We start from the raw sequence: 27,847 nt of genomic DNA on the forward strand, positions 1-27,847 counted from the left end.
TTCCAAAATATACACTGTTCTTGGCTTTTCTTGTTCGTTGATATGAACTAGTCTGCCTAGAAATCTTCACACAAAGCAGGACTCTGTGGTCTAAGATTTGAGAGTTTAAGTTCCAAATCAGGCTACAAATATACCCTGAATAGACCTATAACTAAATAACCATGGGCCGAGCTCTGGTTTTCACAATGCAAACACAGAAGACCAGGCTTCACTTAAGATTGCCTCAATGTCTGTATTACCAGGACCAGATTTCATGTAAAATGATTCAAAGTCATCTGCATATCTGACTGTATCACCTCCTGTGGGTTAATATCCTAACTGGAGACAAACACTAAGCATACATCCTCATGTCCTTGGTTCTCAGAGTTTGTTTCCCTGGATAATCTCCAATGGTATCTGAGAACTTGCTAAGTGAGAAAAATCTGGGGAATATCCCCCAGAATTATTGAATCCATTACACAGGAAAAAGGCCCAGCAATCACCAAGTCTACATGATTTTCTAACTTCTCCAAGTGATTTATGGTAAATGGGACGACCTTTGCTATAAGTCACAGTTCATCTATGAGTTATCTGATAAGCCACTCTTAGAAACCTCTGTTTTTGGTGGTGTCACTGTTATGATTCAAATACACAGACCTTTACTTAATATAGATATATAGTCTTTGTGTTTTCTCTTCTTCAACCCCTCATACTCCTTGTTGCCCTCCTTGAGCACTTTCCTCACATTTTTTTACATCAGAAACATTCAAACATAAAACAAAATAGAATTTAAACATTTTGTCAAGTGAGAGATGAAACACATATGACAAAACATTAATAGATGCTATATTTGATAAGAGATGTCTTATTTGATAATGGGATGAACATACCATGATCATCACCTTGTGCAAGAAAATGTTATAAGACAATCATAAATAGCATTATTATATGCCAAACTAGTCTTTTATACTCATGTTTAAAAAATAAGCACTTTATTTGCATACAGTGTAAATCCATGAATATTAGTATTATCATAACCTCAATATAAGGGGCATTATGTAGACAGGATTTAATAATGGGTTATAAAATTAACAGGGGTATAATTTCCCCAGCCAATGTTCTGTGTATTCCCACTCACTCCTGGGATAGCTACAGTTCTTCTTGCAAAGTCTTAGATACTATTTGACTACTTTTTTTTTGCAAGTTCATGTATTTAACTTCTCTATAGTCCATATATCTAAGCTAACTGTCTAGCAATGACAATGCTCCCTCTTATCGCAAGTAATCAGGATGTTGTACTTAAATCTTATAAATGAGCTCAAATCTTCCAGTAAAAATTTCTCAATGCATTAGAAAGATTCCAAGCCACTCACTAGAACCCTCAGGGATGTGCAGGCATAACCTGGGATGGGGAGGACAGTCACAGCAAAGGAGGAGAAAGTCTATGATGAGCATGTATCTTGGAACAGGATACATGGCAAAGGTAAAAAGGACACAGACAGCCCAGGTTCAATCCTGGTACCACCATAAATCAGAGCGGATAGTACGCTGGTTTAAAGAAAGAAAAAGGGAGTCAGGCGGTAGAGCAGCGGGTTAAATGCACATGGCGCAAAGGGCAAGAACCATCATAAGGATCCCGGTTCGAGCCCCTGGCTCTCCACCTTCAGGGGAGTCACTTCACAGGCAGTGAAGCAGGTCTGCAGGTGTCTATATACCCCTCTGTCTTCCCTTCCTCTCTCCATTTCTCTCTGTCCTATCCAACAATGACAACATCATCAACAACAATAATGATCAATAAGTGCAACAAAAGGGAAAAATAAATATTTTTTTAAAAAGTAAGCATGAGCTTTTATTTTCCAATGTGAAACTAAGAGGCATTCTTCAGACTAAATATGATGCACATCTCTCAGTAGTTTCCGCCTTCAAAATTCCTCATTCACGACAACTGAAAACAATTTCTTGTGTGTGTGTTGAAGAGAGTAGGAGTGTAAGAAATCGGCAGAAAACACCTAAACCAGAGGAATTATTCTCGGTGTCTGGTGCTTGAAGAACATCACTGTGACAGGCATCAGCAAAAACAAACCAGTAATTTTTAATCCAAATCTCATACAAAGACATCAGTTATGCATAAGTTTTAATATATATATATCTCCCTTGTCCTGTAATCTCAAATAGCGCACATTTAAATTGTAGCTCTTGCTCTAGCAACATAGCAAGAAGTTCTCTTGGACCACAGAGGTCATTTTGCTCATCATTATTTTTTTTAGGGGGTGACTGAGCTAGGGGTGGAGGTTCAGGTCTACAGGGAAGTATGTTTGTATGTATGTACATGGTGAGGGTTGGGGTTTTGGAGAACTGCTGCAGAAACCAGGGGCTGAGGATGGGGGGCAAGAACCTGCAGGGGAGCCCTGTTGGGGTGAGAGTGGAGAGCTGAGGGTGGAGGTGTGGACAGTCAGAAGCTGTTAAAAATTTTTACTCATAGAAACAACATAAGTCACAACCTATCAAAATATTTGGGACACAACTAAAGCAGTACTGAGAGGGAAACTTATAGCCATACAATCACATATTAAACACCAAGAAGAAGCTCAAATGAATGACCTTACTGCACACCTCAAGGACTTAGAGGAAGAGGAACAAAGGAACCCTAAAGCATCCAGAAGAACAGAAATCACTAAAGTTCGAGCAGAAATAAACAACATCGAAAATAAAAGAACCATACAAAAGATCAATGAAGCCAAATGTTGCTTCTTTGAAAGATTAAACAAAACTGACAAACCCCTAGCCAGACTCACCAAACAAAAAAGAGAGAAGACTCAAATTAATAGAATTGTAAACGATGCAGGAGATATCACAACTGATACCACAGAAATCCAGAGAATCCTGTGAAACTTCTATAAAGAACTATACACCACCAAGCTAGAGAATCTGGAAGAAATGGAACAACTCCTAGAAGCATATGCCCTTCCAAAACTGAACCAAGAAGAACTACAAAATCTAAATGCACCAATCACAGACAAAGAAATTGAAAGTGTTATTAAGAACCTCCCCAACAACAAAAGTCCTGGGCCAGATGGCTTCACAAACGAATTCTACAAAACTTTCAGGAAACAGTTAGTACCCATAGTTCTTAAGCTTTTCCATAAGATTGAAGAAACAGGAACACTCCCTTCCACCTTCTATGAAGCCAACATCACTCTGATTCCAAAAGCTGATAGGGACAGAACAAAAAAGGAAAACTACAGATCAATATCTCTGATGAACATAGATGCCAAAATATTAAACAAGATCTTGGCCAACTGGATACAGCAACATATCAAAAAGATTGTTCATCATGACCAAGTGGCATTCATCACAGGAATGCAAGGCTGGTTCAACATCCATAAGTCAGTCGATCACCACATCAATAAAAGCAAAGCCAAAAACCATATGATTATTTCAATAGATGCAGAGAAAGCCTTTGACAAAATCCAACACCCATTCATGCTCAAAACTCTACAAAAAATGGCACTAGATGGGAAATTCCTCAAGATAGTGGAGTCTATATATAGCAAACCTACAGCCAACATCATACTCAATGGACAGAAGCTGAAAGCATTCCCCCTCAGATCGGGGACTAGACAGGGCTGTCCATTGTCACCGTTACTCTTCAACATAGTATTGGAAGTTCTTGCCATAGCAATCAGGCAAGAGAAAGAAATCAAAGGAATACAGTTGCTAAATGGGAATCTGGGGAATGTTATGCATGTAAAAAAAAAAAAAAGAAGTAGAAACGCAAAGCAGAAATTGACTGAGTTTGGAGTATGGCACCAAAGTAAGAAAGCAGAAGTATACTAGAGTTTGCAGTGAGTACCTCCCTAATACTTCCTCTCCACTTTTCCAAGCTTTGGGTCCATGATTGCTCAACAATTTGTTTGGCTTTGTATGTTAACTCTCTTGTCAGTCACCAGGTTCCAGGTGTCATCAGGATGCCGGCCAGACTTTCCTGGATTGAAGACACCACCAATGTGACCTGGAGCTCAGCTTCCCCAGAGACCCATCCTACTAGGGAAAGAGAGAGGCAGACTGGGAGTATGGACCGACCAGTCAACGCCCATGTTCAGCGAGGAAGCAATTACAGAAGCCAGACCTTCTACCTTCTGCAACCCTCAATGACCCTGGGTCCATGCTCCCAGAGGGATAGAGAATGGGAAAGCTATCGGGGGAGGGGGTGGGATATGGAGATTGGACGGTGGGGAAAAAAAAAAAAGGAATACAGATTGGAAGGGGGGAAGTCAAGCTCTCACTATTTGCAGATGATATGATAGTATACATAGAAAAACCTAAAGAATCCAGCAGAAAACTACTGGAAATTATTAGGCAATATAGCAAGGTATCAGGCTACAAAATCAGTGTACAAAAATCAGTGGCATTTCTTTATGCAAACACTAAATCTGAAGAAGAAGACATCCAGAAATCACTCCCATTTACTGTTTCAGCAAAATCAATCAAATACCTAGGAATAAAGTTGACCAAAGAAGTGAAAGACTTATATACTGAAAACTATGAGTCGCTACTCAAGGAGATAGAAACTGATACCAAGAAATGGAAAGATATCCCATGCTCATGGATTGGAAGAATAAATATCATCAAAATGAATATTCTCCCCAGAGCCATATACAAATTTAATGCAATGCCCATCAAAGTTCCACCAAGCTTCTTTAAGAGAATAGAAAAAACACTACAATCATTTATCTGGAACCTGAAAACACCTAGAATTTCCAAAACCATCTTAAGGAAAAGAAACATAAATGGAGGCATCACACTCCCAGACCTTAAATTATATTATAAAGCCATCATAATCAAAACAGCATGGTACTGGAACAAAAATAGGCACACAGACCAGTGGAACAGAATTGAAAGCCCAGAAATAAATCCACACACCTACGGACATCTAATCTTTGATAAGGGGGCCCAAAGGATTAAATGGAAGAAGGAGGCTCTCTTCAATAAATGGTGCTGGGAAAACTGGGTTGTAACATGCAGAAGAATGAAATTGAACCACTTTATCTCACCAGAAACAAAAATCAACTCCAAATGGATCAAATACCTAGATGTCAGACCAGAAACAATCAAATACTTAGAGGAAAACATTGGTAAAACACTTTCCCACCTACACCTCAAGGACATCTTTGATGAATCAAACCCAATTGCAAGGAAGACTAAAGCAGAAACAAACCAATGGGACTACATCAAATTGAAAAGCTTCCGCACATCCAAAGAAACTATTAAACAAACAAAGAGACCCCTCACAGAATGGGAGAAGATCTTCACATGCCATACATCAGACAAGAAACTAATCACCAAAATATATAAAGAGCTCAGCAAACTTAGTACCAAAAAAGCAAATGACCCCATCCAAAAATGGGCAAAGGATATGAATAAAACATTCACTACAGAGGGGATCCAAAAGGCTAACAAACATATGAAAAACTGCTCTAGGTCACTGATTGTCAGAGAAATACAAATTAAGACAACACTAAAATACCACCTCAGTCCTGTAAGAATGGCATACATCAAAAAGGACAGCAGCAACAAATGCTGGAGAGGTTGTGGGGACAGAGGAACCCTTTTACATTGCTGGTGGGAATGTAAATTGGTACAGCCTCTGTGGAGAGGAGTCTGGAAAACTCTCAGTAGGCTAGACATGGACCTTCCATATGATCCAGTAATTACTCTCCTGGGGTTATACCCCAAGGACTCCATAACATCCAACCAAAAAGAGGTGTGTACTCCTATGTTCATAGCAGCACAATTTATAATAGCTAAAACCTGGAAGCAACCCAGGTGCCCAACAACAGATGAGTGGCTGAGAAAGCTGTGGTATATATACACAATGGAATACTATGCAGCTATCAAGAACAATGAACCCACCTTCTCTGACCCATCTTGGACGGAGCTAGAAGGTATTATGTTAAGTGAGCTAAGTCAGAAAGATAAAGATAATTATGGGATAATCCCACTCATCAACAGAAGTTGAGGAAGAAGATCTGAAAGGGAAACTAAAAGCAGGACCTGACCAAATTGTAAGTAGGGCACCAAAGTAATAACCCTGAGGTGAGGGGTAGACATGCAGCTTCCTGGGACAGTGGGGGTTGGGAGTGGTGGGAGGGACGGGTCACAGTTTTTTGGTGGTGGGAATGGTGTTTATGTACACTCCTAGTAAAATGTACTCATATACATCACTAGTTAATTAATACGAGAGGGGGAAAATTAATTGTATGTCTCGAAGTTTTTCAAAACACAAACTGAATCTTTTCTCAATATATGCAGTGTAATTGATATGCAGACTCTCTCAAAAGCCTAGACCAAGTAGATCAGAAGCAACCAATAGCACAGCTATATACAAGATACTGGGTACTGTACAGCAAACCATAACAAAAGGACTTTTCAAAGTTAACCCAATTACCAAATAATGTGATGATAACAGTAACTATACATTGTCTTTTTGAACCCTAAGACAGCAGCAACCTCACATCTCCACTATAGAGCCTCTACTTCCCCCAGTCCTGGAACCATTGTATAGGGCCCACTTTGCCATATGCCTCTCCCAATCCATATCAAATAATATTGCATCTGCCGATCACAACCTAACCAACACAACGATTGCCACCTCAACATGCTTCACTTCAGACTATGTCCAGAGACTACATGTGTGGAATGACAACCCTTCAGCTTCATTACTCGTGTGAGACCTTTCTTTTCATAGTATACTCTAATTCCATCTCAGGTGGTTCACTTTCTAACAAAGTCCCAAAACCTAGATATACACCAGTTTCTGTGAGAGAGAGCATATGTTCACACGTATCCATAAACTAGTGCAAAATATATACCTGAAAGCAGAAGTACACTAGAGTTTGCAGTGAGTATCCCCCTAACACTTCCTCTCCACTATTCCAAGCTTTGGGTCCATGATTGCTCAACAACTTGTTTGGCTTCGTATGTTAACTCTCTTTTCAGTCACCAGGTTCCAGATGTCATCAGGATGCCGTCCAGGCTTCCCTGGATTGAAGACCCCACCAATGTGTCCTGGAGCTCTGCTTCCCCAGAGACCCACCCTACTAGGGAAAGAGAGAGGCAGACTGGGAGTATGGACTGACCTGTCAACGCCCATGTTCAGCGGGGAAGCAATTACAGAAGCCAGACCTTCCACCTTCCACCCCATAATGATCCTGGGTCCATACTTCCAGAGGGATAAAGAATAGGAAAGCTATTAAGGGGATGGGATGGGATATGGAGTTCTGGTGGTTGGAACTGTGTGGAGTTGTACCCTTCTTATCCCATGGTTTTTGTCAGTGTTTCCTTTTCATAAATAAAAAATTTTAAAAAAAAGTTTAGGGAAGCTTCCAGTGGAGGGGAGGGGATGGGATACGGAACTCTGGTTGTGGGAACTGTATGGAACTGTACCCCTGTTAATCTTGCAAGCTTGTTAATCATTGTTAAATGACTAATAAAAACTTTTTTAAAAAACTTAACTCATTAGGAAAATGATTTACAAGACAATTGTCCCATAGGTAGTAAGTCCTCTGCTGGTGCGATGGTGTTGCTGTAGCTGCAGTAGAGAAAGCAGGCACATTACACCTCACACCCTTGATCCTCTCACAACTACTGTTAGTTCTAAACCACCAGCATCATCCTGAGGGAATCACAGGCTTTAATGGCACCTCAGAGATTATGCACTTTGGTCCTCAGAACAAATTTCAAACATGTGCAAATATGGATTCTAGATGACCCATAATAGCCAAGGGAATGTAGACATGTATCGCTATCTCACCTCCTATTTTTTATTTTTAAGCTTGTAAACAAGAGCTAAGTACAGATAGACGAAGGCATACAGAGAGGTACAGTAGTTTAGAAATTCAAGAATTTCCACTATTGTGTTCGCATATACTTTTGCTGTAGTAGGGCAGATAAGTTTAAAAGTGCATTTCCATAGCTCGATACAGGTGTACTTCCCATCAGCAATATATGACCACTTTCACTCTTCTACATTAACACTAAAGCTTGTTACTAGTTTTTATTTTGCTTTTTTTAAACTTAGCTATTATAAACAAATAAGTTCATCTCATTCTTGTTCCCCTGCTGCTGAATAAGAATAAAGAAAATATAGATGTGTACATATACATACTAGTATGTATATGGAATCCACGAAGAGGGAGGTACCGCTCTATTGAAAATGATCAGCCCTTAAGCAGACAAAAAGAAATGAAGACACAAGGAGGCAGTCTTTGGTGTATTTTATTTACTTTTGTCATTAACTTTAGTTAAATTTTTTACTGGGTTAACATTTATACAACTGTGTGTTTTAGGAATATTTTCACATTTCTTCAAATGTATGTTACCACATCATCTCCAGACCCTCCATTCTGTCCCCCACCCAAGAACCAACAACCCTATACCCTATTCCATTCAATTCTCTCCACTTTTCACCCCTACCCTTCATTCCAACTTGGCAAACCTAACTCTACATTCTGAATCCAAGGGTTTGTTTCAGCCCTCTACTTTCACAGGTTAAGAATTCATGGTGGGAATTGTGTGGATTTGTACCCCTCCTACCCTATGGTTTTGTTAATTAATCCTTTCTTAAATTAAAAAAAAATTTAAAAAAAGAATTCATGGTTTCAGCTGAATCTGCATTTTGTCATATTTATTAAAACGGGCATCCAGTAATTAACACAAAAATGTGTAATCACTATGACATCGGTAAGGCATCAGACTACTAAATATGTCTGTTTTATGCCAACGTTAGACTATTCAGTAGTTGTTTTGGTTTTATTCATATAAACTATCAGCTACACAGGGGTCAACATCCTTAATATCCAAACAGTTCCAGGATCAACTACATCTTACCTGTTACTCTTTCTGATTTCCTAAACAATATTTCTTATTTTTTTAAAGTATGATAATTATGACACAACTATAATTTTGAATTGTGCTGTTTTACACATTAGTGCCTCAAGTCTTTTTGAATGACTGCACAATACTCATCAGAGTTTCTTCTATTTGTTTGCAATAGTAGGCATTGGTAGTTTCTAAGGTTGTTTTATGCGTGCATGTTCTGTAAAATAAGAGTCATTCATGTGCACTCTTTTTAAAAAAATTATTTCAGGTATTTCTTCTAACATGAGATAATGTCAGTATATGAACATTCTAATGATCCTTGATACATATAACACATTGCTTCTAAAAAGACAACAGTTTATATTGCTCCCAACAATATAGGGGCCTGAGCCTGGTTTGATTATCTCACAAAAGCAATTTAAAATATTGTTTTTAAAATTTAAAAAAAAAGCAATTTAAAAATATGTTCTAAATCCAAGGCTTTTCTGAAAAACACACTTTCTATGTGTCAAGACTGCTGTATGAAGGGAGTCAAAAGTCAATCATTTCCAGACACTTCATATATATCAACCTTGTTGGGTGTTTTACAACTGGATGTGGCATAAAACTGAAACAGTTGGCCTAGGCTCAGAGTTCATTTCACCACATACTAGGAGTATAATCTTTTTGACAATTTTAAACTACTTAGTGTTTCATTTTCCTTATCTGGGTAAGGCCAGTATCGCCATAGCATTTTTCTGAGATTTAATCTTGGTGTCTATCACATTTGAAATTCAATCTATATATTCTTTTATGTACCCTATGCTGTGGCCAAACAAATCTTTCAGGGTACTTTCAGTTTTGGTAACCAGTCAGAAGCTATTTAGAGGCAGGTCTGCAAGAAAGCTCATTTAAGCTGGGTCATAAATGTCTTATCTTTAAAATAAAAGTCTAGCAGTTTTTTAATGTTGACAATTAAACATGACTTACAAGGAACATTGATATCACTGAATATATCTCAGTGAGTTAGTCATCTTGGATCAAGCTCAGGCAGCTGAGTATTACCATTCTGTTTGTCCCCATTTCAGCTGTTTAAGTTTGCATTAATGTGGTTCTTCAAATGGAAGGATTTCATCTTAAACAACAAAAATAGAATTACTAGTATTTAAGTCTGGAAAAAATATTTGTATTGTTTATTATTTTTCATTTCAATTTCCTTAAGAAACTTGCATAAGATGTAAAACCTTGACTTCCTCTGTGCCTCAACTTTCCAATTTCTGAATGTCAACTCACCCTACTCATCATTCTTAATCTGAATTTTGTCTTAATCATTTTATGTACTTAGTTCTTGACTCATTGGTATAATTCATTGGTTCAACAGATTTTATTGAATGATTCCATGATGCCAGGTACTGTCTGAATATGTACTTCTTTGATTCCCACTTTTTTAAACTATTCATCATCACATCTAAGGATGTTTGTCTTGTTTAGTGTTTTTCCTCAAATTTCTAGGATCTAATTGTCTAATCCTTGTTTGTTTGAAGTTACTGGTTCACTACTGGCCAGTTTGCTTCTGGTGTGAAGAAATGCTGGAACACACTTTTTTTATAAGGAAGGTCAATAGTTTATTTGTGAGTGAGGGTCTTCTATTTAATGTGGATCTGTAGTTAGGGGTTTGAAGGACCCTTCTCACCCAGTGCTCACATTCAGTGCCTTGGCCTTAGAACAGGTGCCTTGTTATCTGCAATTAAATCTGAGGAGAGGTCAAATGCTCCAGTATGTCAAGTGTAACTTCCTCAAGGAATTCTCCCAAGTTTTCTAAGATGTTTTCCTACTTTACAGCTTCCCTGTAGTTCTCCATTTTTGTAAAACTATGATTTCTTCTGGGTTTCCATTTTGGTTCCAGTTCCTGTATCTCAGAAATTCCTCAACAACATTGGTCAACGAATGTGCTTTTGGATTCTTTACTGTCATTTTTTTTTTCCTTTTTGTTTGGAGGGGGGAGGCAAGAAATTTTTCCAGTCTAATAATCTTTTGTCAATCTCCCCTATTCATTTTATTTGATAGGACAGAGATAAATTGAGATGGGGAGTAGAGACAAAGGTAAGACGCCTACAGAGATCTGTTTCACCATGCATGATGCATACCCTGCAAGTGGAAAGCGGGGGCTTAAACCCAGGTAATACGTGCATTTAAACAGATGTGACACCACCCAGCCCCACAACCTCCCCTTTAAACTGGCATTTATTTCAATTTTGACTGGGAGTCAGCCTGAATAAGTCTAAACTGCTAGTTAGAAGTCATATAAGCTAGTAGAGGGTTTATAAATTAAATCTAGTTATCTCCTGTAAGTCTCATAAGCAAAGGACAAAGAAAATGCTAGAGTTCTTCCAAGTTCTAGCTGACTTAGACTTTAAAACAGAAAGAACTGGGCACATGGAGTCAAGTGTATAAGAGTGACAACTAAATAACTTGGTTTGAAGTGCTGAACAACAGAACTTAGTCCCCCCAATGTAAAACAAACAAAAAATTCAGAATATATATATATGTATATATGTGTATATATATATATATATATATACACATATATACATATATACACACACACATACATGTATATATGTGTATATGTATATATATACACATATATACATATATATATACACACACACATACATGTGGGGTATAGTAGAAAAACAATTTCTAAATATTTAAAAATATTTATAAACAATTATCAGAATTTATCACATAAATAGGGTCTACTGAGCAATAAAATCTATGACTTTCTATTAATATGTATAAGCATATGTAAAAAAGACCATTTAATGCCCACTGGTGTGTATATAGGCACATTAAATATGGATTCAGCACCAGATAAACTCCAATTGCCATCTGATACCCACTTAAAATGCAATATAAACTTCATATTTTATACTATCCAGATACTACTTTATAGGCACTGATTACTTTTTATTAAGAATTTCTTATTTTGAAAATCACTGTTACATTATTTTTGGAGAATGGCCAATCTTGAGGTGATATTTTCTGTAGACCAACATATTTCAATTAGGATAATTGTGGGGGCAAAGAATGGTCCTCAAGTTAGTTAACTTGAAATGTTTAAAAAATATTCAATATTGAAAGATGACATCACCTGGGATATTCTAGCTGAGAAATCATGAGGTGAAATGGACAAGTGTATTTAATGAAGTTTTCTCAAATGAGGGTAGCAAATATATATGAATTTTATCTTTAGAGGAACATGGACTTCTAAATGGCTGAAAATTAGTGCTTTAAAGAATGATTCTAAGGCCTAATGTCTCTTAAGACACTGCATTTGGTCAAAAAGAGATCCAGTATATTAAATGTGTTAACTTATGTCTCATGTTACAAAACTCACCTATTCTTTACTCTATGTAATGTGATTCCTCTGCTTATCTTATTTTTACATTAACCTAAAATTTACAGAAAAATATTCTGAATTTAGCTTTTATTCAAAATTAAATAAGCAAAAGCAAAAAATTTAAGAAACGTACAAATTACATAAAAGGAAGTTAATAGGGACAGTCACAAGTTTGCAACAAATTACAAAAGTATCTAGGGCAGCATGAATATAAACCATGTCACAGCATGGCAATCTAATTGTGATATGAATAAGGCATAACTAACATTTGCACCAAGACCAGAATTTTAAAATAAAACATACTTTGAAAACTTAGGTCTACATTAAGCTTTTCTTCCCACAGATCCTTACCAGGTTTATACTATGTAATTTTTAAAACAAATACATCATGTTAAACTATAAATGACAAAGATGGGCAGTTAAATGTGAAAAGCCCCCTAAAATATATAAACTAACTGGTACTGACTTAAGTTTTCCATTTATATTTATGTACAATTAAGTGTAAACCATATTTTCACAGTTTTAAGTGTTTTATGAATAGATGCACAGTACCATGTCAGATTTGCAATTGTTCCTGAAAACTGGCTCTAGGTTTTGCAGCCAATGCCTGTTGGTCATTGGGATGCAAGTATTTACATTAAATAAGAAACTGTGTCATAGTCAATGGTCAAGATAGTTCAGCAAGAGCAGTATTTCCAACAAAGAATGATACTCAATACCATAGTCTACATACTTGTGCAAATATAAGCATTAGAACAGATAAATATGAGGCAAATTCAATTTGCAAAAAAGCTTGTATCACTACTGCTGTAAACTTGGGCAATAAATGACCCTCGGCAAGTTCTGCTCTCTATGGCTTTTTCTTTTTTCTTTTAAAATGTTAAAGCCAGAGAAAATGCACTCATACTACAAACACACACACACACACACACACACACACACACACATCATACATACACAGAATTCTCATTTCATTTTAGAATATGTTACATAGTGCAACTTTATCACAATGTAGAGGTTTAATACACATTCAGTGTGTATTTTTCTGTGCAAGTTCTTAGTGGTCTAAATGCTAGCTGAAGGTATTCCTTTGCAGAACCACAAGATTCAGGAGGTTAAAGGAAAAAAAAAATACATTATCTTAGACCAGCACTGTATGTGCAAAGGCAGCGAACAATCTGGCTATTAACACAGCCAGATTAGGATAATTTGAAGGAAGAGCCAAACAGTTATTTAGATTGGTCTCTAGAAAAATAGGTGAGTATATGCTGTATCTTTGTCAACCTTTCTTTCAAAGACTTCATTGATAAAACTGACAGTTGATACCGAGGATCTACAGGAAGAACTGCCAGAAGCCACCAACACCATGCAGGTCCATTAGGGGTTGCCTAAAAATAACCAATATTTTACAGCAGAATTAATAAAACAAATATTTAGGTAACACAATAGAAACAAACCACCAACAAGTTACTCCTTATTGAGTACTTTCTTATCTGTCAGGTTCTATCTCAATTTTTTTTAATAATCATTTAAGGAAGGTGTTCTTTCTTTTTCTTTGTTTTCTTTTTCTTTTTTTACTATATCTATAGAAATGAGAAAACTGAAACCCCAAAATGAAACACATCTCTGCCTTTCTATCTCCCCCTACCTCTTGATTTCTGGCTCTCTATCCAATAAATAAAAATAATAATTAAAAAAAAAAGATGTCTTCACAAAGCCAAAAATCCTACAGGGGTAAAATTGTAGTTTTTGTACAAGATCATACTAGGCCCTATAGCTAACTCTATATGTAGGCCTCTATCTTTATTTCTTATGGGGATGACCTCAATCTACTAAATGTTAATAGCACCTACACAACTGTGAGAATCAAAAATGTCTTCTGGGCCTGGTGCTGCACAGGGTTGAGTACACATGTTACAATATGCAAGGACCTAAGTTCGAGCCCCCAGTCCCCACCTGCATGAGGAAAGCTTTGCAAATTGTGAATCAGTGCTGCAGGTGTCTCTCTCTCCCTTTCTATCTTCCCCTACCATCTTGATTTCTGGCTGTCTCTATCCAATAAATAAAGATAGCAATTTTTTAAAAAAATGTCTTCACACAGCCAAAATTCCTACAGGTGTAAAACTGTAGTTTTAAAAAATACTATTATAAAAACACTCATTCAAAACATTAAGGGAAATTTACTTATTTAAAAAAAAGTTCTTCAGATAATTGTGGAATTCCAACAAAGATAAAAAGAAAAATCATTCTAGATTCTAATTCCATTTGAAAAACAAATCTCTAGCACAGAAGACCCTAATGTTAGAAGGACTAGCTACTGGTTACTAAAAGAACTAGGAATTTATACACACACATATATAAACACAGATGTAAACCACATTCACAACATATTCAATTACCAAATCTTTTTAATGAGACATAATTTTAGAATGAAAAAAGGAACTATGACTCTTGCATTGATCTCAATAAACTCTAAAAATCAAAATACATTACTTTTTTTTTTTTTTTTAGTCTCCAAGGTTATCACTGGGGCTCAGTGCCAGCACTACAAGTCCACTGCTTCCAGAGGCTATTTTTCCCATTTTGTTGCCCTTGTTGTGGTTGTTATTGCTATTGTTATAGCTGGTTTTTTTTTTGATAGTATAGAGAGAAATTGAAAGAGAAGGGGATGACAGAAAGAAGGAAAGACAACTGAAGACCTGCAAAGCAATCCCCCTGCAGGTGGGGAGTGGAGGGCTTGAACCAGGATCCTTAAGCAGGTCCCTTGTGCTTTGTACCACATGCGCTTAACCTGCTGAGCTGTCACCCAACCCCTTAAACTACATTTCTATATCGTGTACTGTCTGTTCCCAATTCAGCATCACTAATACCTTCTTTTACAAAATACACACACACACACACACATATATATCAGAGATGTCAGAAACTACATTTCCTAGCAACCCCTGCCCCCTTGAAGTATGGTTCCAAGTTAGCAACATCAGTGAGAAACACACCTCTAACATGTGAAAGTTGGAAGAGGAGTTAATTATTCTCTGGGTAGTATTGTAAATTATGGGCAGCTGTGAAATTTCCCAGTTATTGAAACTACCTGCTCCACTGCTACAGACTAAGATACCTGTGGGAATTTTCCTAGGATTTCTGAGAATTCTAATAGTTTCCCAACAAGTTCTTGAGAAGTACCATCCTTTGCTATGTATGCCAAGAAGTGGATATCCTGACTTTTTTTTTTTTTTTCATAAAAAGGCATCTATTTGGATTTTAATACAAAATGACTCAGGAACATAAAAGAAATATACAAGCCAGTTATTGAATTGAAAAAAATTCCCTAATAAATTTTAGTTACAGTCCCTGTTTTGGCATGGTTAAGAAAACAGGAAGCTACAAACCAACCAATGTCTGCCCCTTTGAATAGACCTTAATCCTGACTTTTATTGGTGATGTCATTTACCTTTACTTCCATACTTCTCCTTTGGTTATGTTAATATTCCATCCTATATCAAGCCCTTCACTCATGGAATATGTAAGTAAGTGGCTGCATTTTTCCCCTCCTGATCAAAGCTGGCTTACATAAAATTACTAACTGAAAGGTCTAGATAATTAAAGGCAATGGTAGTGAAGACAGTGGGTAGATCATATTGAATTTTTCCTGTAAGCTGACTAGTTTCCACTTAAATTTAACTTAACTTTGAGCTTACCTAAAGGATATTTTTATCGAGTTTAATGGATTTCAGGTGGTCATATCAAAAAACATGTAACAAATAATATATATATGTCATAAGAAAAAGAGAAAATTGGCCTATGGTTGTATACACATAGAATCACACTTAAAAACAGGGGAGTCAGGCGGTAGTGCAGCAGGTTACGCGCACATGGCGTGAAGTGCAAGGACTGGCATAAGGATCCTGGTTCGAGCCCCCAGCTCCACACCTGTCGGGAAATTGTGAGGATGTGGTAGAGCGTGGCAGGGCTTGACCTGAGGAGTGTTATCTATCCTGTCAGTCTCTCTCTCTACTGAGAGGTTGAGCAAGGAGGGACAGGAGTAACCCCAAAGGTTATCAGACTCCCTGCCTCACAAAGCACCCTGCATTCCTGATACTATGGCCATTAGATAAAAAGAAAGGGGGAGATGTTGGAAAATTGTGAGGATGTGGTTGAGCTCGGCAGGGCTCACAAAGCACCCTGCATTCCTGATACTATGGCCTAGCTACATAATCACTCTTTTGCCTGAAAGATCCTCACTCATTCCATTCCTTTGATCTATCTTCTTTCTACCCTAGAGACTCTCCCTGCCTGCAGGATAATATTAATCCTACCAGTTAAAACCCTCGCAACAGTTGCTAAGGAAGTTTCTACCTTCCCAGCCCCCTTTTCCTTTTTCCACCCCTTTCCTAGCCATTACCGTTTCTGACTTGCCACTTCCGGGTCTGCCCTTAAAAACCTTGGCTCTCTGATAAGTATATTGCATTGCCTTGCCGCCACGTGTTTGGTTCCTGAGTCATCTCCCTTGCGTTGCTGAGTGAGTAGCAGCCCAGGCTGGCTCCAGTTGAGTTCTCTCCAACCCTGAGAGTACGCGCCCGGGAAGAGGCACCCCCACGCAAGTCCAGCACCCACCTGCAGGGGAGTTGCTTCACAGGAGGTGAAGCAGGTCTGCAAGTGTCTATTTTTCTCTAACCCTCTCTGACTTCTCCTCCTCTCTCCATTTCTCTCTGTCCTGTCCAACAACTATGATATCAATAACTACAACCACAATAAAAAACAAGGGCAACAAAAAGGAAAATAAATTAATTAATTAAAAAAAATAAAAACAGAGGAAGAATGAGGGGTGAACTACTAAACAGGAAGAGAGAGAATGAGACATCTCTCAAATGTCAAAGAATCAGTGCATTAGCCTATTCACTAGAAGGCATGTGTGTTCCGTAATCACAATGTACTAATGGACATTATATTCCATCTTTTGATTCTGTACCTCTCCTGGTAGAAAAGTCTCACTTAAGAACTTATTCATCCTGGTGCTAACACCTACTTGCATCTTGAATGACACCTATGTCCACCCCCCTACCTATATAAAATGTAAATATGTACCACTTTTTTTTAGTGAATATAATTCCAAAATCAGTTAAAAGAAATGCTTTGCAAAACAGAAAATAAAAAAACACCATAAAAATCTACTAATTTGATTTACCAATAAGTGAAGCTCTTAGAAACATTATCAGAGATATCATACCTGAAGGTTTTCCTCCCTCTCAGGCATTGATCCAAAGTGCTGAAGAATTTGGCTTCGAAATCTGTCTCGTAAATTCTGAAACCAGCTGCAGGCTTGAGAGTATACCAAATCATGAAGCTGTCTGAGATTTGTTATTTCATCTTCATTCTCAACCTTGAAATACAAGAGTTAGTAAGAACTGTGTCTGACTCTCTGTTCCACATGACCAACCCAACAGAAAGAAAGGGGCTAGGTGGTGGCATACTTGATTGAGCATACTTATTACAATGCGCAAGAACCTGAGTTTGAGCCCCCACCTGCAGGGAGAAAGCTTTGCAAGTGGTGAAGCTGCAGGTGTCTCTCTCTTCTCTCCCTATTACCCTTTTCCTCTCTATTTCTGGCTGTCTCTATCAAATAAATACAGATAATTTTTTAAAAGTTACTTCTTAAAAAAAAGAGAGAAAAGGAGGGGCAGGGGCTTCCTAGTTCAGTTGTGAATCAGAGAGTGTTTTCTTATGCTATATATATCATATGTATTTGCTTCACACAGTATCAAATGTGATAGGCTGGAGAAAGATAGTAAGACTGATCTCTAACCAGTCTTCCAATTAGCAATGCAATATTACGAACTCTATTAACATCCCTCAATTAGGAAGGAACAACAGAGTGCTCAGATAAGTGCCTACATGAAATTTGTCTTCACAGATTGATGGATTTTTAAAAGTAATGGAACAACACAGCAGAGTATAGTTGCTACAAAAAAAAAAAAAGGTAGGAGCTTAAGATATAGGTGACACTGGAAAGCAGCAAAAAGAAGATAAGCATAATTACATCCTTTACCAAGGAACTAGGTCAGAAAACAAAAGTGCAAAAAAGGAACTTAGTATATATAAAAGCAGTCTGTCACAAGACAGAGAACAACTAAGCAGTGATGAGCTTCTGCTATAAATGCTCAAGGTTATGGTAGCTATCTCCATCAGCCCTGCATATGCATATATATACATACCCTCTATGCCCTGCAGACTATTCATCAAATTACAAATGTAACATTAGTGCATCAGCCTTCCAGTCTAAGATTCAGAAGAGTTTCACAGAATATAGGTTGGAAGATGGAAATTGAACCCAGGCTTCTTATATTGATTTCTCACAATAACACAAACTGATGCTCCTCTTGCTATATGACTGGGATTGTTCTGTTTCATACATGTTAACTCATTTGAACAAACTTCAGACCTGCTTCAGCCTTCTGAATTCAAGACTGAGTGATTTTAAATACAACAAAGGAACTCTGAAAACATTCTGATATATAGAGGGTAAGATTATTGTACACAAGAGGCAAAAAAATAAAACACGCTTTTTTACTTTTGAAAGACTCAAGAGCCAGTAAAATAGCTGGACAGTGTGCTTATTTTGTCATGGGTCCAACCTAGATTTGAGTCTGGCCCCACTACATTGGAGAGAGGCAGTGGTGTGGCATGTTTGTCTGTCTCTCATTTTCTTTGTTTCTCTCTGAAAATGTTGACCCAGAACAGTGAAACCCAATTACAAAAAACTGAAGTCAAAACTGAATAAAATTCAAGTTTTTTTTTTAAATGTATCTATTTAAATATATATATATATATATATATATATATATATATTAAAGAAAAAGAACCAGGGCATCATTGGTATATGCAGTGCTGGGAATCAAACTCAGGACCTCAAGTTTGCAAATCTTGTAAGATCCATGCTGCACAAGCTCCTTGGTCACAGCATCTGTATTTTGCATCATATAAATGTACGTAATACCACTGGACTTCACTTATAATGGTTAAAATGATTAATTTCTTGTTATATATGATTTACCACAATAAAGACAAAAAAAAAAAAAGAGTTGGTAACTAGCTGACTTGGGATGGCTACACAAGATTCAACTCCCTGGTTAACAAACATTGAACATGATATAAACAGAAATAACTTGAGATCTGTTAAATTCACTTTTTTAAAAAAAGAACCTAACTATGTCCCTTTTCAAAATTTAAGAAAACAAGCAATGAGATCCAATACCCAATGAATGATACAAATTCTATGGGACTGACATAGAAGGAGGAGTTGGCTAAGAGACAGCAAAAAAATTTTGAAAGCAAACTTTATGACAGAAAAATTTTAAATTTCATTAAAAGGCATAAAACCAAAATACTACACTAGGGGACCACTTTGATAAATCAAACTTAAGAAAAAAAATTCCAGAATGGACATGAAAATCATTATACAGATGAAAACACTAAAATCAGGAAAAATTAGCAGGCAATCTTAAAACCATTAAGATATAGAGAACTTTAGGGCAGAGGACAGATAGCATCATGGTTATGTAAACAAACTCATGCTTGAGGCTTTCATGCCTAGAAAGTCTGATGCCCAGTACAGAATAAGCCTACATGTGCTGGGAAAAAAATGTTTGAATACCTTAATATCTTCCAGATATTCAATGTCTGCAGTACAATATCCATCTTTCATTCCTCTTTTTAAAACCTTAAATCGCTTTCCTCCAACTGTATCAACCACAGACCTTCCATCAGGTAAGAAGTGTACATTTCTAATTTGTAACATACAACCATAATCTGCAAAACTAAAGGGAAGACTATTAGTAACAATGTTCAGACAAAATGCATACACATTCTCAACAAAATTAAAAGTTCCTATGTAAATGATAATATCTAGGAACACACAAGGCATACCTATTTTGTGTATCACTGACACACATGCCAAACTGTTTAGTTCCAGTCTGAATACTTCTTCGAATCATCAATCTGTATCTTGGCTCAAATACATGAAGAGGGCAAGGCACAGTAGGGTAGGCCATAGTGCAAACAAATATTGGAACATTCTTGGTTAAGCTAAAGAAGAAAAAAGTTCAATTATAATATATCTGAAAAAGCATGAATGAAGAAAGTTCATTAATAAGCTGATATAAACAAAAAAAGGAATTAGATCTATGGTGATTTTTATTGTTGACAAGAATCAGCATCCTATTCACCAAGTTTATGCTGATGCAATATTAAATAGCAAAAATCTATTTGTGATTCTTTTATTTATAGGAGAAATCCGAGATGGATTTCAAAGAGTTATGTATATTAACCAAAAGAGAATTATTACTAGTCCTTACATTAAAATATATCTAAAATATTCATAACTTAATAATATTTTATTCATACGACACTCTTAATCTGAGGTAAAAATTTTAAAATGACCTCCTACAAAACACAAAAAGCAGGGTCTGGGTAGTAGCACACCCAGTTGAGCACAAACCCCACTATGTATACAGATATAAGTTCAAGCCACCTTGTCCCCTCTTGCTGGGGAAAAGCTTTATGAGTGATGAAGCAGTGCTACAGGTGTCTCTTCCTCTCTCTCCCTCCTCAATTTCACTCTGTTCTATTAAAGGGGGATGGCAGGGAGGGAAAAAATGTCTGCCAGAAGCACCTGACTCCTTGTGCAGGCACCAGCAATAAAATAACCCTGGTGGCATTAGTAGTAATAATGATGATAATAGCAATAATAAAAATACAAAAGAAAATCATTAATTATTTGGCATTAAAGTGTTTTTTAATGCACTATCAAGAAACAATTCTATGAGATAACATTTCCCCTATTAAAATGATACAATTTTCATTGCCAGATATGCAGAAAATAAAGAGCAGAGGCAATGTCCAGTTTCAACAAGTGCATGGGAAAACCTGTCAGTACAGAGAACAATTTAAAACAATACAGGATTGGGGAGATAGCAGAGTAAAGATTTCCATGCCTAAGGTTCTGAGGTCCCACCACCATAAGCCAGAGATAAGCAGTGTTCTAGTCTCTCTCTCCCCACCTCTCTCTCTCTGTGTGTGTGTGTGTGTGTGTGTGTGTGTGTGTGTGTGTGTGTGTCTCATTAAAATAAATAAAATACTTTAAGGGGCCAGGTGTTGGCTTACCTGGTTGAACACACGTTACAATGTGCAAGAACCTGAGTTCAAGCCCCTATTCCCCACTTGCAAGGGGGAAGCTTTGCCAGTGGTGAAGCAATCCTGCAAGTGTCTCTCTGTTTTTCTCCCTACCTCCCCCTTCCTCTTGATTTCCAGCTGTCTCTATCTAATAAATAAAGATAATAAAATATTTACTTTAAAAAGTAGTAATATTAAAAACGAATGTGCACAACCTGACTTAAAATGTTAATATTAGTAAGAAAAGGAAGTCTAACAATAATATAAATAAACTTTCATCTTAATTTAAAATGTATTTTTATATATTAAAGCTTGATTGTCTTTGGATCACAGATTATATAATCTTTCCACTCCCTACTCGTTTATATTTTCTAATTTCTCATAAAGTCACATATTACTTGTATAAAATATTTAATAATGTATTTAAAACCCAAATGCTAGTGTCTTTAGTTTTAAACATTTATATTCTACCATGAAAATCTCCTTATATAAACTACAGAAAAAATATTTATATTAATCACCAAATATTTTAAGGAGTACACATAAGATGAGCTACGCTACCCCTTAAAAACTAAACATCCCATTAGTAAGCTGTAAGTTTTCTCGTTTCTTTCCTCACACTCAGCAACCCTCAAGTCATTCCATTACCATGTGCATTTTCATACTGCTGGGGGGGGGGGGGTTATCACTGTGTTTAAGATTTCATAAGTATATCTACAGTTTTCTTCTATGTAGTTTTCTTTTTTTTTTTCAGAGTATTTTTTTATTTTTTATTTTTTATAAAAAAGAAACATTGACAAAAACCATAGGATAAGGAGTACAGTTCCACACAATTACCACCACCACAACTCCACAACTCCTCCATATCCCATCCCCTCTCCTGATAGCTTTCCTGTTTTACTTTATTTTTTATTTATAAAAAGGAACAACAAACATTGACAAAACCACATGCGTATCAGATTTCAATCTCAGGGGAAAAAAAGAAAAAGAAAAAAACCCTGTGGAGGCCCTTTGGAATATAACTAAAACATGCCTACTAGCTATTTACAACATGGAGGACCCCCCCAACTCTTCATCTGCACTATTCCAGCCTTTAGGTTCATGATTGTTCAACAATTTGTTTGGGTTTGTATGTTAACTCTTTTCAGTCACCAGGTTCCAAATGTTAGCATGATGCCAACCAGACTTCCCTGGACAGATGACCCCACCAATGTGTCCTGGAGCTCCAATTCCCCAGAGCTCCACCCTACTAGGGAAAGAGAGAGGCAGACTGGGAGTATGGATCCACCTGTCAATGGCCCTGTTCAGCGGGGAAACAGTTACAGAAGCCAGACCTTCTACCTTCTGCATCCCATAATAACCTTGGGTCCATACTCCCAGAGAGTTAAAGAATAGGAAAGCTAGCAGGGGAGGGGATGGGATACGGAGTTCTATGTAGTTTTCTTAGTGTTTATCAAAGGAGCTCGTAATTGCAAATAAAACTTTTTATCATAAAATCACAAAATAAAATTATCAATACTTTGAGTTTACAAATCAATATCAATTTCTGTAAATATTAGAATGCTTTCTTCTTTTTGAAGACAACTGGCTCAATGAAGACATTTGTAGATATACACTGAAAAGGAAGCATTTTAAGCATACTTTTTCCTTAGAAAGTTAGAAACTTACACTTGAGACATCTGAAAAATAAGAGCAATAACATATAATTTTATTCTTTAGTATGTCCAATTAAAACAAAGTGAAAGAGAAATTAAAAATCTACAAAAGAAACCTAAAGAGATTCAAGTGACTGATGACAAGAATAGGTATGAGGGAAAACAGAGAAAAAGCACAAGAAAAAAATAAGATAAATAGAACAAAACTAGATCCAAATTACCACCCAACCCCATTCAGGCGCTGTGTGAGCTTACTGGTGGTCTATACCACTGAATTTCAATGTTACCTCTAGGTTTTTCACCTTCCTAATATTAACGTGATTCTGTCACCTGTCAAAATCTTTGTTAATTGAAATTTTAGCCCCTTGTGTCATCTCTCCCAATTTCAGTTTCAGGCCTCAACGTCCCAACTTGTTCTAAATGTTTAATAAGCTAAAGTCCCTGTTCACTGGAACTTTAATCCTCAGCCCTCCTGCCCTACTGTGATACCTGAGGACTGCTATTCCCAGCTACCAGTTGCCAACTCTCCCTCAAAACTATCAATTCTACTGCCTGACAACACTGGCGGAAATTTCCTCTTCTACCTAAAATAAAATACTGCTTCAGGGGAAAGAGCTGATCGATAATTCCCAACAGAAAATCTGGAAGTCACCAAATCAAGTTTTTATAAACTGTTTGTGAGTAACAGGGGAAGGTGACCAATATTTATTTGAAACATTTAGACTAAGTTGAACTAAAGATAGGATCCAGTTTATTTTGGGAAGGCTTCTTGCACTATTTTAGAGGGCAATGTTTGTAATATGATTGTGTTTGCTTTTATGAGAAGAAACTTACTGTGAGAGTTCAGCAGTTTCTTCATCATATATTTTTTTTCTCTCAGACAGCTCATCAGGCAGATACTTCACTATTAATTCTTCCAACAGCTGTGTGACACAGTACCTCCTATCTGCTAGATACTAAAAGACAATGTTATTTTACATTCCAGTTTTTTTCCTAGATATAACACAGGCAAAATAGTTTAACTGAAAATTAAAGCTTTCATTACATATTGATACAGTCAATTCTAAATTTATTTAATTAATAAGGGGTAACACTATAATGGATTATGCTCAACAGGTAAATCTGCCTAAGACTTTTACTCAAGAACATTAAAGATAAATGACTGCAACTTGATCCAGCTCTGTATAGAAGACCCATGTCCTGCTATAAGTCCTTTATTAGCAGCAGCCAGCTCTGTCCTACCATCTCCCACACCAAAAGCCAGATTCTATCCAACAGCTCACAGGTATATGAAATTATCGTTTTAACAGAGAAACAAAATGAGGGTAAGAAAGAGAGAAATAAAATTATGCAGTTGCCTTACGAAGTAAAAATAATCCACTCCCCCCCCCAATTTCAGTAGCAGAAATCTCCAAACCATTATTCTTTCAGATTTTCCTTCCATTATTAGGCTCTCACTCAAACCCTTTAAGAAGTTGCTTTTGCCTGTATTATCCAATGCCTGCCTCGCTCTACATAAAATGATACCATTCTCTTAGTACTTTGAAAAATTGCTACCCTCCTGCATTTTTTCCTACACTTTTGTTTATTTATAAAAAGGAAATATTGACAAAACCATAGAATAAGAGGGGTACAACTCTACACAATTCCCACCTCCAGAACTCCTTATCCCATCCCCTCCCCCACGATGTTCAGCGGGGAAGCAATTACAAAAGCCAGACCTTCCACCTTCTGCATCCCACATTGACCTTGGGTCCATACCTCCTGCTTTTTATGGCATTCTCTATTCTGCCACAAGTCATCTATTTCACTCTTGCCTAGGGAAAGCCTATCTATCCTTCAAGGTCTGGTACCAATTTAACCAATTTCATAAAGCCTCCCTTGTTCTTCTCTCTCTTGAACAACCCTGTGCTTTACTCTTTTTGCCAGATAAAAGGGGTTTTACCAAGCTGTGCACTGTATTAAAAAGACAGAGGTATATCTTATATCTCTAACTAAACTAAAAGTGGCCAGGTCAAACCATTTACAGAGCATTGGACAAAGAAAATTCCCATGATTAATTAATTTAATAAAATAGTGAGGAAAAACTGAGAGATAATTACAAGATAAAGGTAGATAAAGAGAACCCATTCCTTAATCTTCAAATTTAGAAGAAAAATAAGGGTTTGGTTCTTATCCAATTAAGAACAAATTAAGGGAAAAGGTTGGGAAATGGGTAATATGAATGGTTTTCAAACTTGCAAACCTTAGGGTTTTTAATAAAACACAGGTGTTAAATCACAACCCAAAGTTTCTGATTTGGTAGGTCTGAAGTGGGGTCTGAGAATTTGTATTTCTAAAAAGTTCATAGGCAAATTATACTGGTTGGTGGAGCACACTTTGAGAACCACTGAGCTCTAGACTGGAGAGAAGCCATCTTGATCAGATATAATATATAAAATTAACTGGAAGTCATTATAATTAGTCAAATTGTAACTATCATTTTAAAATATTATTTTCTGTTACATTAATGAAATGTTTTAAAAGTTAATATTCATGTACTACTTTGGAAGGAAATACAGCCTCATTTAGATTGGAATCTACAAAATTGTGGGGTTCCCTCAAAAACCTTAGAAATATATGACCTGGACTGGTGTGCTGACATCTGCTACTGAAAGATGAGAAAATGTACTCATGTGACAATAGCTATCTTGTAAACCATTATTTCCCTAGTAAAACATAAACATATGGTCTTTGATCTAATGATTCATCTCCCAAGAACTTATCCTTATCATCAAAGATGTCAAATGGAGAGAACAAAACAATTTACATATCTGACAAGAGAGAAATGTACAATGATAGCAGGATCATGTTGCTATAAAAACCGTGTATTGTGTTGCTACACTCAAAAATAATGAAGTGAAATGACAAGACAGATAAACATATCAATTTATTTTTCATATAATTTATCAGTTATAATAGTTACCTTCAAAGTTAGGACACAAGATAAAGTAATTTTTTACTTTTTGTGTAATTTACCAGTTATATTATAATGGTTATCTTCAAAAGTTGGAATAGAAGGTATAGTTATTTTAAATAGTATGTTAGTTATGTTTTAAAATAATATCCTTATTTTGTTTTTCTTCAAACTGCAGACATTTTTAAGGTGAGCTACTTTTAATGTTGAAGTGATATGTTGGATTATTAATCTTAAAATTATGAAAGCATAACAGAGTATTTAAAAACTCTGGAAACACAAGAAAAATCACATTTAGCATATCACCTGAAGATATCAATCTTATTAGATGAAAACTTAACAGACTCTTTAAAAATGATACTATCACATCTCCTGACCTTGTGAATATTTCATATGATTTTGTATTTCTTATATTATCAGCTTGTATGTAAGATCCATATCAAATGTTACCGATATGCATGTGCTATTATAATATGGATACAGAGTTGAGTTTTCTATATAGGAAGTAATTATGTGTACACAAAGCAGTGTTAACTTTGTCAATTTTTTGTTTATATTTGGAAGACACATTTTATCTGTAAACAATTCTGTCAATCATCAGAGACTGAACCACTCCTTGATCAATGTATTTGGAGCTCAGAATGATATGGTTTTGCCTTCACTTTGGGATTTTCCAGTCATTCCGGTGAGATGGAGAGAGTACTACTTTCCATCACTGATATACGATATCCACCTGATCGGTAGTTTTCCTAACAGAATGCTGGTGGGATTTTGTGAGAAGGTGTGTCTGAAGCTGTGTTTCCCCCTGTCTTCATTTCAACTACCACTTCCCAGAGCTGTGCTGTCCAATGCTATAGCCACTATTCACATGTGGCTACCTAAATTTAAATTAACATTAATCAAAATGAAAAATTTAGCACCTCAGCCATACTAGTTGCATTTTTTCTTTTCCAAATTATTATTTTGGGGGGGAAATAATGGTTTTCATCTGGTACCCTCGCTCATCTCCCCGTGGCAGGTGTCTGCAAGTGCTTAGTAACTGCATGTTTGTAGTGGCTATTATGCTAGGAGTACACATCTAGAGAATTTTTTGGATGTAAAACAATGGACAGAGTTGATCTAGCTGTTAAAGGGACTGAACTCTGGGATATTATTGAGGGTCGGAGGTAGGAAAGGTGAATTTCCTCAATACTGTCATAATCTGACCATGCATTCCTTTGTCAAAAATGAATAAATAAAATAAGTGTAAGAGTCTTGATTTCTAGGGCCTCGCTGTTTTCCCTCAGCCTCTTATTTGTACCCCACACTAACAAAAAGGTAAACATTATTATCCTTTGGTAGTTCAGTAAATATAATGTAATTCATTCAGAACATGATAATCACTGTTTCCATGACTAAAATGAAGTCATGCTATCAAACACAATACCAATGAACAGATAAATAGATCTTTGTCTTACCTCTTTTAAGCTTTCTTTGCAAAGGGGACAGTATGGTGTGTGATCTAGACAACGCTCAAGACAATTCTTACAGAATGAATGTCCACAAGGGGTTGTTACTGGCTCAAAAAACAACCTGAAATCACCCAAAATACAAGTTAGTTTTCACAATAAACTATTCATTGGAAAAACTGAACAAAATACTAATCAGAGCCAAAATACTAATCTCTACGTAATGGAGGAAGAAGGGCCAGGAGGTAGCTTAGCTGGCAGAGGACATGTCTTATCATATGTGAGACCCATAGTTTGATTACTGGTACAGTGTGGGAATACTATGGATAACACCAAAGGGGACTCTATGGGTGGTGGAGTAGAGCATTGGTGCCCATCT

General features: G+C 36.6%; 1 protein-coding gene across 1 annotated transcript in view; it reads right to left on the bottom strand.

Annotated features, from left to right (window-relative positions):
* Positions 1–12,311: 12,311 nt before the first annotated feature.
* Positions 12,312–27,847, bottom strand: part of LONRF1 (LON peptidase N-terminal domain and ring finger 1) — a 32,636-nt gene continuing 17,100 nt past the window's right edge. Inside the window, exons 7-12 of the mRNA XM_007519952.3 lie at positions 27,478–27,592; positions 23,899–24,020; positions 20,165–20,323; positions 19,893–20,055; positions 17,469–17,621; positions 12,312–13,629 (exon numbers count right to left, since the gene is read on the bottom strand). Coding sequence (XP_007520014.1) covers positions 13,471–13,629; positions 17,469–17,621; positions 19,893–20,055; positions 20,165–20,323; positions 23,899–24,020; positions 27,478–27,592 — 871 coding nt within the window. The 3' untranslated portion in view covers positions 12,312–13,470. The remainder of the gene's footprint in view (positions 13,630–17,468; positions 17,622–19,892; positions 20,056–20,164; positions 20,324–23,898; positions 24,021–27,477; positions 27,593–27,847) is intronic.

The sequence above is a fragment of the Erinaceus europaeus genome, chromosome 2 (genome assembly GCF_950295315.1).
Source record: "Erinaceus europaeus chromosome 2, mEriEur2.1, whole genome shotgun sequence".
NCBI classification, from domain to species: Eukaryota; Metazoa; Chordata; class Mammalia; order Eulipotyphla; family Erinaceidae; genus Erinaceus; species Erinaceus europaeus.